This window comes from Gopherus flavomarginatus, chromosome 1 (assembly GCF_025201925.1).
Source record: "Gopherus flavomarginatus isolate rGopFla2 chromosome 1, rGopFla2.mat.asm, whole genome shotgun sequence".
In the NCBI taxonomy this organism is placed as follows: Eukaryota; Metazoa; Chordata; order Testudines; family Testudinidae; genus Gopherus; species Gopherus flavomarginatus.
The window spans coordinates 257423964-257438169 of NC_066617.1; the positions used below are offsets into that span (position 1 = coordinate 257423964).

At 43.6% G+C, this 14206-nt stretch overlaps 2 protein-coding genes across 5 annotated transcripts in view; one reads left to right on the forward strand and one right to left on the reverse strand.

Annotated features, from left to right (window-relative positions):
- The window catches only part of SEPTIN10 (septin 10), a 52773-nt gene extending 48708 nt beyond the window's left edge, over positions 1–4065 (reverse strand). For all 4 annotated transcript variants that reach the window (XM_050922342.1, XM_050922321.1, XM_050922362.1 and 1 more), the window contains exon 1: positions 3942–4065. In XM_050922342.1, coding sequence (XP_050778299.1) covers positions 3942–3971 — 30 coding nt within the window. In that variant the 5' untranslated portion in view covers positions 3972–4065. The remainder of the gene's footprint in view (positions 1–3941) is intronic.
- Positions 4066–4189: 124 nt separating this feature from the next.
- SOWAHC (sosondowah ankyrin repeat domain family member C) lies at positions 4190–9222 on the forward strand. Its single transcript, XM_050922066.1, has one exon. The coding sequence runs from the start codon at positions 4392–4394 to the stop codon at positions 6114–6116; it is 1725 nt and encodes a 574-aa protein (XP_050778023.1). The 5' UTR covers positions 4190–4391; the 3' UTR covers positions 6117–9222.
- The last annotated feature ends 4984 nt before the right edge of the window (positions 9223–14206 follow it).

The following is a 14206-nucleotide window of genomic DNA, read 5'->3' on the forward strand; positions in this document are numbered from 1 at the left end:
AGAACAGCACTTCTGTCTAACAAAACTGAAGATACAACCTGGTATATGACCAAAAATCAAGCTATATTATTTTTTCATAACACCAACAATTAAGATTTGAGACACACAAAGGATGTTAGAGTCTCAGCATAATTGTAGAGGGATATGATGCCTTTCATATCTGGTCATTGGCCTAAATCTCAACTATGTTAGTTGTGTCCTAAATTACCATGCAACTGTTAGCTACTTTGCATAAGTCACTAGCAGTCTCAGTGGACAAATGACTACAAAAATACAACAACAGATGGCATCAATCCATCTATGTCAAGATTTGAATCCATCAACAGGGTACGTACAGAGAAAGCTACTGATGGACTTCCTGTATTTGCTCAGTGGAAAAATAGAGGAGCTAGTCTCTATAGCTGTCAATTTGGTACCTTTGACTTTAAAAAATAAAAAAAAAATTAAAACTATTCCATATGATGAATTTAGCTTCCAAGTTCGTTGACAATGAAGATGACTGAATAAAACAAATTTTCACTGCAAAGCAGATAATGGCACTGAAATATAGTCAACATGTGCAACAACAGGATGCCTTTTTACGATTAATTTCCTAAATATAACCATACTTCACTACACAACAAAAATTTTGACTTTAGCAGTGTTATGTAGTTCATATCAAAAGTCCAACTTGGCTTATTTCCTTGGGTCCTTGAACTTCTGCCAAGTCAGCTACGTTTAGACGTGTGTTTTGGTCAGGAAACTGAGTGGCTCAACTTCTGCCAAAGGTATTTATATCATTTTCAGAATTTCTTCAGATACATGAATTCTTAGAACAGCAGCAAATCTGAGAATATAACTATATGGGTACAAGATATTTAATAGAGACCCTACTAATTGAACTAACCTCGTTATCTCTAGCCTGATTCTTGCTTGCATATTTATACCTGCCTCTGGAAATGTCCACTACATGCACCCTACGAAGTGGGTATTCAGCCACGAAAGCTCATGCTCCAATACGTCTGTTAGTCTATAAGGTGCCACAGGACTCTTTGCTGCTTTTACAGATCCAGACTAACACAGCTACCCCTCCGTTATTTAAATTGTATGTTATACTTACAATTAAACTAAACCCTAATATTAAGACTAATAAGTTAACTACATCATATCCTAATAACTTCTAAACAACAAGCTTTCCCACTATTCTGAACAGCACTGAAGACAAGTTTCTATTATAAAGAAGAACTCTAGCAATACCTGCTGCAAGATTGTTCATATTCAGTTATTCTACTGTGTTTTCTTTCAGGTATAGCTACAGTACTTTACACACTTCCATCATAAGAGGTCTTACAATTCTATTCCTATTAGTAATTTATACAATTCCTTTGTTGAACCTGTATGAAATTCTCCTAGAAATTTTGTGTTTGTTTTTCTGTGATGATTGAATGCCAACCCCATTCAATTAAAATTGTCTGGAGCACTTTAATACTACTATTCGTTAATTTGAGAAATTAGACTATTTGTCTCCACTTCCCTCTACCTACAATAACTACAATCCAATCTAAAACTGCCATCCTGTGTTTCCAAAATACCCATGAACTTGTCCCCTCCCAATGCTCCCTCCATTTTTATATTGGTCCCCCCCCTCGCTATTCTCCTGTGTAATATTGTTTGCTTCTGCTGCCCTACCTAGAATTCTCTTGCCTCTCCAAATCTGTAAGCCTACTGATAAATTCTAAATCCCCAACACATTTCATTTTTGCTGATACTGCATTTTTTCAAATATCCTCTCACTGTAGTTAACCCACAAGAATACTTTCTGACATTTATTTTTTAAATGCCCACTCTTCTTTTATGCTAGTCTTTTCCAGTTTTTCCTTTCTGCTCATATAAAAAAAAGAGCCAAGAGTCCAGGCTGTGAAACTTCTGTTCTCTAGTTTACTCTCTCTTTAATGCTATATACAACATGCAATATAAAATTGTATTATATTTTACTAAATGATTTAAATAAGTCTTGTAGCCTTTATAGCATAATTAAATATTCATAAATGGAACGCAATGGGCTACTTCTTTTGGATGAAACGAAGCAGTGTTCAGCACTGGATCTAGGCGCAAGTCTGGAAAGTGAAGGAAAAGAGACTTTGCACTTCTCTGATTGGGAGTAATCAGGACACAATTCTCCCCCAACGCTGCTCTAATCTAGGGTGACCAGATGTCCTGATTTTATAGGGACAGTCACAATTTTTGGGTCTTTTTCTTATATAGGGTCCTATCTCCTGTCCCGATTTTTCACACTTCCTGTCTGGTCACCCTACTCTGATCTATGTCACTACAATGGACTCCATGGACTATCTAAATGCCAAGGATCATCAGCATTCAGCATTTTGGCTACACACCTTTCAGAATGCCTCATAGACAGAAAAGCACAAGAACAGCCAACTAAATTCCACCCAGGGATTCCTCTAAACAAGACAAATCCGCAGCTGGTTATTTAGGCCATTTTGTGTTCCTCGTGTCCCTAACAAAGCAACATCTGAGATGGAACAGGACAGAAGATGTGTCTTTATGTCATGAGCTAATCAAATTATTCACTACATCAGAAATAAAAGTGAATCTGAGCTAAGTTTTGGATTGGATTTGTGTATCTGAAGAACAATGTAGAAGTGGAAAGTTGACAGGATTTGCCAGGATGCGGAGAGAGGTTTTCCTTGAAGCATGCAAACACATAACCAAGACTGTTTAGATTTTTTTATTTTTAAATATGCAGCAACTCTCAGCCATTTTGACCAAGACAAAGCCTCAGAATTGGATCTTCTAGTAATAATTTTAGAATGCTGACAGAGCCTGCAAACTGTAGTCAACGGACGTGCATGTGTATGGGCCTTGTATACAGGTTCAGTACAGGATTGTGGCATGATACTTACTTCTGTTCACAATTTTACCTATAAACTCAGGGAAAATTAACAAATTTGCTCATTATTAGAAATTATTCAAGGAATTTCTTATTCAAACATATGTCTGTGCATTGTTTGTGAGCTACAGTTCCTAACCATTAGAGTATTTGCTATCCATAACTAGAAATTTATGCTGCATGATTGGTAATTTGAATCGCATGGGATTGGCTCCTATGTCTAGATGACTCTCAAATTGACAGTTTTCAAGATGGCCACATGAATACTTCTGAAGTAATTACATATTTTAACAAGTATTCATAATTCTACTTTGCTGTTAGCATTCTTGCAAAAAATAGGGCCTTGACAAAGGTAAAAGCAGTCACAGTGAAAGCTGTTGTAAGCGTAGTTGAAGCACATTCACGGTTTTTATGTGAATCAATGTTCCTAAGATTTTTTTCTCATCTGGACTTACTAACAACAAACGTGAAGTTCCACCTCAGTCTGGAGCTACATGTAAAAGAAGCGTTCAGAGCGAAGAAAAGTTAAGCTAATGAATCATTAATGCTGATTAGTGCCTCCATCCTTTGATTTGCGCACAACGTGGAAGGGCTGAGGGCAGAGCCCGAGTCTTCTGCGACTTCTAAAACCAAACCCTGACTGGAATGGGGGAGCCGCCGCTTTGTGCGCCTCCATCCCCCAGCCGTGTGCAAGGGGCTTTGAGATCCTGGGATGAAAACCCAAAGGCAAAACCCTGACACTGTCCTACCCCCGGCGCCCCCCGCCTGCCTCTCGTAGCGAGCGCGCCACGCACGAGTCTCCCGCGGGGGCGTTTTACCAGCTCGGTGGGGGTGACAGCGGGGGGAGCCTGGGGGCAGGGGCTGTGGCGGGCGGTGACTGAGGGGGGGAGGTTGGGGAGGGCACGTCCCGTCACAGTGATCGGCGCCCGCGCGGGGGCGTCCCCCCTCCATGAGGGGCCCGGCCCGGCCGAGGAAGTTTTTAGGGTGCGGTCGGGGGGGGGGGGGGGGGGAAGAGGCGAGAAAGTTTCACGCGCCCGCGAGCGGGACTCACCAGCTGCCGGCTGACCTCGGAGGAAGCCATGACACCTGGCGGCCGCCGCGGGAGGGGGAGGGGAGAGGCGCGCGGGAAGCTCCGGGCGGTTGGAATGTAACCGGCAGCTAGAGGGTCCGTGAGGGGGCGGGGCCAAGCGACGGGGCGGGGAGGGGCGTGGTCACGGGGGCGACCCGAGGGGCGGGGCCGCGCTGTAACCGCTTCGCACCGCAGCCCTGGGGCGATCCCCGCACGCGGCGGGCTGGAGTCTCGGACGTGACGTGAGCGAGCAGGGAGCGGACGGTCGGTCCCTGACCCCCCCCGCTCCGGTCGGTATAATGGGCCGCGAGCCGCCGCTGGGAGATGCTGCTGCCGCATTAGCAAGGGGCGGGGAGCGCTCCGCCGCCGGGCCCTGAGCCGCCGCAGGAGGCGGCCGCGGCGATGCTGGGGCCGCGCTGAGCTCGGGGCGCGATGGCCGAGGAGCCGGCGCTGAGCTCGGAGTCGGTGCTGCGGTTCCTGGCGGCGCGGGGCGGGCGGGCGCGGAACACGGAGCTGCTGGAGCATTTCCGGGGCTGGCTGAGCCCCCCGGAGCCGGAGCGCCGCGCCCGGGCCCGCCAGCGCTTCAAGGAGCTGGTCAACGCCGTGGCCACCGTGCGGCTGGAGCCCGGCTCCGGGGCCAAGTACGTGCAGCTGCGGCGGCGCTACCGGCCCGCGGGGACCCCGGCTGCGAACAAGCCGGACGCGCCGCCCGGTGACCGGCCCCTCGAACCTGGCGATAGCGAGACCGCCGCTCCCCTCGATCCCCGAGCGGCGCCCCGGCTGGAGCCGCTGCCTGACATCGCGGACACCGCCCCCTTAGACCCCCCAGTAGCGCTGGAGCTGCTGCCCAGCATCGCGGTGACCCCTGAGGAGGAGGCGGACTCGGTACAGCGGAGCCGGGACTCCTCGCCTTGCCCCGGGGGGCAGCCGCGGGAGATCGCGCCTGCTGCCCCGGGGCAGCCGGACCCCGAGGATGGGGCGCTCCTGGGGAAGGGCCCCCCTAGCTGCCCGCAACAGCCTCCCCAGGCGGGGAGCGGGAGCGACTTGCCCCGGCTGGGCCAGGTGCCCCCGGGCGGCGGCAGGAAGAGGAGCTCGCGGCGCAATGTGGCCCGGGGGCTGCAGGCGCAGCCGGGGCACGGCGCGGAGGAGACGGTTGTCCCTGGCCGGCTTGCCGAAGAGGAGGGGGCCGAGGCCGGTTCCTGCTCCCCCTGCTCCCCGGGCAGCTCCGGCGGGGGGGCCACCCCCAGGTCCGGCCGCAAGAACTTCCGCGAGTTGATGATGGGCAGCTCCCCGCAGCTGAAACGGAGTTTCTTCCCCAGCGCCCCCCGAGCCCGCGGGGGGGACTCGGACAGCGCCTCGCTGGCCTCCTCCACGGCCGAGGAAGAGAGCGGCGGGGGGAGCTCGGTGGCGCTGGACCCGCTGGAGCACGCCTGGATGCTGTCAGCCGCGGACGGCCGGTGGGAGAGCCTGGAGGGGCTACTGAGCAGTGAGCCGGGGCTGCTCTCCAAGCGCGACTTCATCACCGGCTTCACTTGCCTGCACTGGGCCGCCAAGCACGGGCGCCACGAGCTGCTCGCCATGCTCGTCAACTTCGCGCACAAGCAGCGGCTGCCCATCAACATCAACGCGCGCACCAGCGGCGGGTACACGGCGCTGCACCTGGCGGCCATGCACGGCCACCTGGAAGTGGTCAAGCTGCTTGTGGGGGCCTACGACGCAGACGTGGATGTCAGGGACTACAGCGGGCGCAAGGCCTCCAACTACCTGAGCCAGGGCACCACAGAGGAGATGCGGAGCCTGGTGGGGGGCCTGCAGGAGGAGGGCGAGGGCACTGTGGGCAATGGGAGCGGGCGCTGGAGACTCTCCAAGGTGCTCCCCTCCAACCTCATTACCCACAAACTCTCTCACCACCACCAGGGGCAGGGCGAGGAGACTGAGTCCAGCGAAGGGGCAGCGGCCCAGGGCAAGGAGATGAATAGGAAAGCCTCAAATAGCGGCAGAATGAAACCACGGCTAAACAAAATCCGATTCCGCACCCAGATCATCCACACCACCCCCTCTTTCCGAGGGGAGGCTGAGGAGGAGGAGGAGGAGCAGGAGGAGAAGCCACTGAAAACGTCCTTCAAGCTCAGACCCAAATCCAATGTCTTTGGTTAAGCAGGGAAACAAGCAGTATCTAAATCAGGGGTGTTACATGCTCCTGAACCCATTCTGCAAGTAGTGCAGAAGAGAGGTGATGTTTGCAGGCCTGTGTGAGTGACAATCTCTCATCCAGAACTCATGCATTCTCCTGGAGATAAAGCAAAATGCCTTGTTTTAACTTCTGAGTTTCATGAAGTGTAAATATCTGCAGGGCTCTTGGGATTTAGCAGTTTCCAGGAAATAGCTGCTTCAAGCCAAGCAATGGGGGCTCCCCATACTTAAGAGCTGTTTGCTTGCAAGTACAGCCAGGGGCAGTGGGTCTGTAAAGAAGTGCTGGGTATGTAAAATCTGCAGGCCCTTTCTTTTTAGAAGCTAAGCATTAGGGTCTGGAAACGTGTATTTATACTTGGTTTTAATTGGAGTTGAAGGGAAGATGAGAGATAATCCAAAACTTTACATTTCACTACTAGATTATCAACTGGTATTCTATATTACTCTTCATGGACAGCTAACTATCTAAGTAGGATTTCTTAAATACATTCATGTATTTTTAAAGTCTCTTTTTCAAATGGCAATACCACATGATAAAATAGAGTTAAGTACAACATGTGACCGGTGTGTCGAAACTGCTCTGCTGACTGTCAGGATGCTTGTAGACATTTGGGCTCCTGTCCTCAAAGACTTAAGATCAGTCTTAACTTTAACTGTTCAAATCACATAATTCAAATATGGAAGTCAATGGGATGGGTTGGAAAGGGTATAGTTAAGCATGCTATAAGTCTTTGCTGCTTAATTGAGGTACTACTGAACTCTAATAGAATTGGGATGCTAATGCAGAATATAGTAGCATGAATGAAAGGTCTTTAATTTTTATACATTGAATAACTGCTAATTAAGTTCTGTATCAAAGCAATTTTACTTTCATAATCACTGTGAACTATCAAATACTACGTCTAGTACCATTTGAGTTATTGATCGTTTGTCGCCAACACTACACTAGAATAGTAGCAACATATTTTAAGTTGATATAATTATTTTTATTCATGTAGAACTAGGTAATTATGCCACACATCTCATCCAAGCACATCACTTTTCCTTAAAAAGGAGTATAGATGGTGTTGTATGAGATCTTCACAAAACCAATAAGATATTGAAATGCTATAGCGCTGTTCTAGGCTTTCAATAATTGTGTGCTGTAGTATCTACTGGCTCCTTCAATGTATTTATATGCAGAAATGCTTATGAACTATGGTAGGGTGAAGGACCCAGGAACTCTTTTCTAAGGCCACCTTTATCCCTGTTTGTTTAGTGTATTGAGTAAAAGCTACTTAATGAGAGAGTTTGGTTGGTTTTTTTTTTAAAGTAGTGGGGCAACATTCAGATTCTGACTCTCTAGTAAAACTGATTAAAAATCAAATTTCTTAGTTTGAAACATCAAAACCCTTCCTGTCTTTGTGTTTTTTTTTAAATGCACTGGAAAGTCTCAAAGTAATTTTTTTGAAAATTCTCAGCCTCAGACAGGTCTATTCTAAATCTGTTCTGTACAGTCTTCAGAACTTAATTGGTTTCTCTGCTGTTCAGGTCAGTAATTCCTGCAAATGTTGGAAGGCATACTTATGTTAAAATAGCCTTTTTTCAAAAAGAGAGGCATTGGGCTGGTCCTACATCATGGACGCAGCTGGCCATTGAATCATCTGTGCGTAAATGTCAAAATACTGCCAATGAAAAATGTTTCTAAGTTACACTATCTTGTAATGTATGTGCGTATTTGGGGGAGTTGCTCCTGAAAGATCTGTGCTTTCTCGTGTTGACAGTTTTCTGCATTTTGATGGCAATAGCATGAGTGCCTACAATAGATAGATAAAATAGATGTGGGGAGAACTTTGCCACAGATCACTTCCCAGATTTTGCATGACTGTTGACCTTAGTAAGCTATGATAGTCACATAGGTAGGCAATTAATACTATGCCAAACTGTTACTAGAAAAACTGACCTTGAGCAGTTTAATCTGTTTTACACATTATTTAGATTCAGGTCATTGTTTTTGTTCAGAAACACTAAAAATCATGGGGAGGTGTTAATTTTATAATCTATAAGATATCATGGCAAATTCCATTTGTTTTCACTTCTAGTTGTACACTACAAACATGGGTATATTCAGTCCTGAAAAGCACTTTCACTGATATGTATATGGGGCAGGGCTATAACAGTCTTCCCTCAGCCCTTTCTGCCAGCATATAACTTGGTGCAACAAGAACTGGGTGTTTCAAAGGGGGAAATGCACTTGAAAACTAGATACTTACTGAAACTTTCTGCAGCGCAGAAATAAAATCTTTCTACTAGATTTTCTGTAAAGCAAGCTGAAGGTTTGTTAAATTTACAAGCTTCTAGCTTGAGGCTCCTTGAGTATTATATTTCTAAGTGGACACACATTTCATGCTACTACCTATTTCCAAATCTCAACTATATTAGTGTAGCAGTTTTGAATCTTGTGTATCTTTCATTTTGACAGAGTCAGGTGTTGAGCTTTTCAAGTGTAGGTCTGATAGAGAATTGCACAAAAATATATAATCTTGAATTAGTATTCTGTTGGTGAAAGGGGAAACACTTTAGACTGTTGAGATCTTGGACTACTGCATCACTCTTCAAATTGTGTTCTAAGTTGTCCATTGAAATTTATCTTAATACCTGCAGAAAAAAGTAGAAACTCACTATTAACTGGGAGAACCAGTAAAAATTACTGAAATTTGCAATTGGTAAATGTGCATCACAATGTAATTCAGTTTTAGTTTTAATTTGATACTTCACAACACACTAGTAAGTGGCTGTAATATGTCTAAAAAAGTAATGAAGTCTTAGTGGTATAAGACCTCCCCACAACACTAGAAAATCTGAGTTGTGGTGGCACACACTATTAGTATACTATGGTGAATTAAAGTGCAAAATTTAGCAAGGTTCTACTGTAGTTATTCCAAATGGCTAGCTAATCAAATTTCTGCTTATGCTATGAGACTAAAGACTTCTATTTCACCACTTGGTTTTCACATTCCACTCCTCTCCCCGCTGCCGCCCCCCTCCCCGCCCTGCTTTTTATTTGAGCTAAAACAAGTTTCTCTGTGGGGAAAGGTGCCACAGGATTCTTTGCTGCTTTTACAGATCCAGACTAACATGGCTACCCCTCTGATACTTGAGATTACTCTTGATACCTTTTGTTTCAGGATATTCATAGTCTTCTGGTACTCTTAAATGTATGTATTTGAATTAGCAAATATATTGCTGAGGAAGATGTGAATTGAACTAAAACAACTTGTATGGTACAAAACTGGAGCACTTACTTTTTTTATGGTACTCTTGAAATATTGAATGTTTGTTCTTTTATTCAGTTTTTATGATGGTGTGATGCAGCAAGCCTGTAACTTAACCATTTGATCACTTGTATTACATCTTTGCCTGAAATATTAGAGGTCTGGATGCCTACCAGCTTTTTAATACAAGGGTTTTTTTATGGGTGTCTGTCTGAATGGATATTTGAGCTAAGAATCTGCAAAAGTCAAACTTTCATTTTACTGAAATAAACAAATGCCAGTGAACTGTGTGTTTGAGGTTTTTTTTTTTTGCTTTAACTTATTTATGTATCAGGTTGCTATTTTCAAATTGGTCTGTAGAACCATTACTTTTTTTTTTTGCTTTTAATCACCAAAATAACTGATTGGATATAACTTTTGAAGCACTAGCAAGTGATGTGGCTGGGGGAGAGATGGGGAATACAGTCTCTTCTTTGTAAGACAGTAACAATTTTTGCTGGCTATTAAGTACTCTTGAACAGTTTACTTTAAAGTTAATCAAAGTGCCCTTGAAGTTATCCATGCTAGACAGGACTGGCCTTTTAAACAAAAGGCAACCTCATTTAGGCCTAACCTCTTAACTTAACTGTTGCCCTGAATCTGCTGTTTTTGTGCAGTCAAAACTGACTTCGGAAGGACGAATATACCTAAATAGTAGTCCTGATCCTAGAGTCTCACAGAACACAATACCAAAGTAATAGACCAAAGCTTGTTCACTAAGCCTTTCCAACACACATGTTAATAGGAAGTATATTCCCTTCACATATGAGACTGAGGTTTTCAAGTTGTGTAAACTTTTTGTGTCACTATGGATAATCTGTGCACATATAGTCATACTACTATCAACTGCCATGTCTACCTGATTTTCTGATTTTAGGGCTCTAGTCCAAATTACTGTGCATACCATCTCTATTTCTAGCTCACTCTTCTTTGTTCTGTTTTTCCTTCTCCCCATAATGGTCCTGATGAAGGTGAGACAATTGGCAGTGTAAATTAGCTACTTTCTTTCTTTCCCTTACACACAAGGGGTGAAGACTGCTCTTGTAGTGGGATGGGTACAGCTGTTCTCCCCTGAAAGATAAACAAGAGGTGTGATCAGCTGAGCTGACCTTGCTAGGAGGCCTTAACCTACTCTTTTCTTACAGTTATTGGGTTGGAGGAGAAGTAGGTGAGGCCACAGCACAAGTGTTAGTAATTTCTCTAGAAAACTCTCTTGCTGGGTGGAGCTACTTTGCCCATCTCTAGTTCCCACCACCTGCACAACTGTTGGCCCTTCTAATCCCTCTGTTGTCCTGAACAGACACTTCAAGTCCAATAGTGTGATTTTAAGTAATATTGCTAGCTGTAAATCTGATGCTTCTGGGAGTTAAATGACAAAGATTAGGAAACTAAATGTCACAAAGATTAGGTTAAATACATCAAGATGCTTTCCTTTTCTCTAGCCTTGCCATGTAATCAACAGGTGGCATTCCTTACCCTTAGATGTACTGGCAAATCTACCTCATTAGAATGCAAGCAAGTGTCAAACAGTGCTTTTATAGGAACGGTGTGGTTTGTTTGGGAGGAGGGCAAATCAATACAATTAAACTTAACTATGGGGATTTATTGCTGATAGCTCTATTTGGGGGAATATTCTTGACCTTGGGGCATATTTGCAGACAACTTAAGTTTAACTTTTGCATTTGCTTGGAAATGTTGAGTAGGATCATCTTTAAGGTTGTCTCACCAGATCAATTGAAGGAGAGGAGGAAGGACAAGAGTAGGCCCCAGTTTGTTTTTGTCAAACATGGTCTGCTGTATAAATTAAGGGGTTAATATAGGAAATGTTCTAGAGACTAAACTGACCAACTTCTGCTTAAAACTTGCATTAGATTTGATGATGTCCCAAAGTAAAGACTAAAGCAGCCCATGTTTACCAAGCCCTTTTGTCTTAAACATAGCATCTGAAACTGATTGTTTTCACTCCTGCAGAAGACTGTGATTTTAATATGGAGAGAGATCTAACTTGCTGAATACTGTTACAAAAAAATTAAATAGTATGTTTGCAAATATTGTGGAAGGCACAATACTTGTTAGACCACTTTTTAAATCTGTTTATCCTTTCACTTAATTCCTACTTCAGTATAAGTGAACTAGTAAATACAAAGAAGATTCTTAGTAAGTCCAATTCAAATCTAATTTTATTTCTCTTGCCAGCATCTTTCAGTACAGTCAACCATTCTGCAGAAGTCTAAACTATTTTTCTGTATTTGGTGTGGTCATAGTTGTTACATGATATTGTTACATTAAATGTATTACAATGAAGATCTGGGTTACAAGGTGCTTTCTGAAAAGTCCAACAAACCAGTGCAACGTTCCTCTTTGCTTGCTACAGTCTTAAAATAAATGTGTATTACCATTTTTGTGCATGTGAATATCAGCTAAATAAGTAACGTGTTTTATCTAGAACCACTTATGATACAGAATTTTTAAAAGTTGCTATTAAGCTACAGCTGACACTGTATAGATGCTTTGTCTAGCACAGCTAGGGCTGAAAAAACCCTCTACCAATGACTATTTAAAAAAAAAAATCCATATCACACCTAAGCTTTTTGAAATGTAACATGCCACATCTTGCTGCAGCATCTTTCTTCCAACCTTTTTGGAGTAAATAGTTATTTTATCTTGTACATGCTTTTCTAGGTTTCTAGTTCGGTAAAGAACTCAGAACACATTAAAGGTTTGCAGTTGACTCTTTTGTGAGTTAGTAGACAGAGTACTGGAATGGACTCAAGACCTGGGTTTCGTTCCTGGCTCTTATGCTGGGTGGCCCTGGGCAAGTCACTTCACCTCTCTTAGTTTCCCCATCTGTAAAATAGGATTAATGACAGGGGTTCTCAAACGGGGGGTTGGGACCCCTCAGGGGCTCACAAGGTTATTACATGGGAGGGGGGAGTTGTGAGCTGTCAGCCTCCACCCCAAGCCCTGCTGTGCCTCCAGCATTTATAATGGTGTTCAATTAAAAACATTTTTTATATATTTATAGGGGGGGGTCATACTCAGAGGTTTGCTCTGTGAAAGAGGTCACCAGTGTGTGTGGTGTGTTTTTAAAAAAAAAAAAAAAAAAAAAAATTGAGAGCCACTAATTAATGAGCTCCCTTGTAAAGTGCTCTTGAGATTTACTGATGAAAAGTGCTACATAATAGGCACCTATTACAACTTTTCCTTCAGTCTGTATTGTGATCTTCATAATTTTATGGACATGAATTGTTTTGATTTTTAAGTTGGCATTTCCTTGACTTTTAAAGGTTTGTGGTATAGCCCTTAACTACCCTTCAACACGGTTTTGTCTTAGAGCTGTGGTTTTCTCAGCTCTCAGAAGGTGAGGTCTATCTATATTGAACAAATATAAAAAATTAACAGGTTTTAGGGGGTAGAAATGCAAACAAGTTTTGGATCATAAAATCTCAGCATTAGTAATATTTAAAACAAACTTATGTTCCTGAGAAATTTATGGGGAGAATGCAGGACACTGCACATCTGTGAACCAGTAACAGGTTAATGTTTGGCCCTGAAGACATGTATCTCTAGCAACACCATTTATTATCTCAAAATGGCCAGCAACTGCAATTTCAGCTTTCGTCTGACTCTTAAGGGGCTGAGGGACATGGCACTGGTCTCCGTTTCTCTTGAACTTTTTGTAAGCTTTTATTACAACACCAAACACATCCTCTTACCTGGGGTGAATATCATGTGATGACCTATATCTCTTCTCACTGTGTAAGCAAGGATGAACTAAGGTCATTGGCACTTTATGAGGCTAAAGCTTTTTAAACATTTCAGACATCAAATATGTTAAGGTTTTTTTCCATTTCAGAAATTGACTTTAGTCTCCTTTAACTGCAGTTAATGTTGTTCTTAATTAAAATACAACTCCTCTAGGGCCTGAACTCCCTGTCTGAAAACTGAGGCTTTAGTTAACAAGTCTTACCAAAACTGATTTAGCTTACAGAAAGATTTCCCCAAGCTGGCAGCCCTTTCTCTTTTCTTTTTTTTTTTTTTCTTGTGGAGGCGGGGGGAGAAGTGTATTTTCAAGTGATGAGAAATAGTTTTTCAAACTAGTACAAATATTTAAATGTGAGTGTTCTCCCTTGCAAAGGCTATTCATCTTTCACAGAGACCTTCCTCAACAAATGAAAATGTGTCCACGTACTGTCTCTTGCTCCTGTGCTTGGAGTACAAAGAACAACAATTCTATGTTTTAACTATAAAAATCTCAGTAGATGGGGTAATTTTACACCCCATACAAGGAATCAGTGTTAAAGGTGTAACATGGACATACAGAATTAATTTCCACTCTTTGTATTAGACATATGGGCTGGATTTTCTAGTGGTGTTTCCCCCCAGCTCAAAGGGATAATGTTTTCACTCCATAGGGAAGTAGATGTATGCAAGAGTGGGATGAGTTACCCCACTGCCACCTGGAAGGCTGCCGTAATCACTAAATTTTCCTGAGTGAGAGCAGCAACAATAAGTCCTCTCTGGGCTCCCTCAGAGCCTGCCTGGGAATGGTGTGGACTTTGAATCTATTCTTCTCCCTGGCCTCTGTCCCAGCAGAAGAAAGTCATTTACCATTACACCTTTGTACTAGGTAGACTTTTCCTCAGAGTGAATCAGGCTCAGCTGTGATGTTGGGCCTCTTTTCCTCACCTGGCTTTGTATAGTCACGGTGTGGTTTCAGAAGATGGTCATTTGGCTGACAGAACAAATGATTAGCTGGAT

Excerpts from the sequence above, each read along its gene's own strand:
- SOWAHC (XM_050922066.1), top strand. The coding sequence starts at position 4,392 with ATGGCCGAGGAGCCGGCGCTGAGCTCGGAGTCGGTGCTGCGGTTCCTG.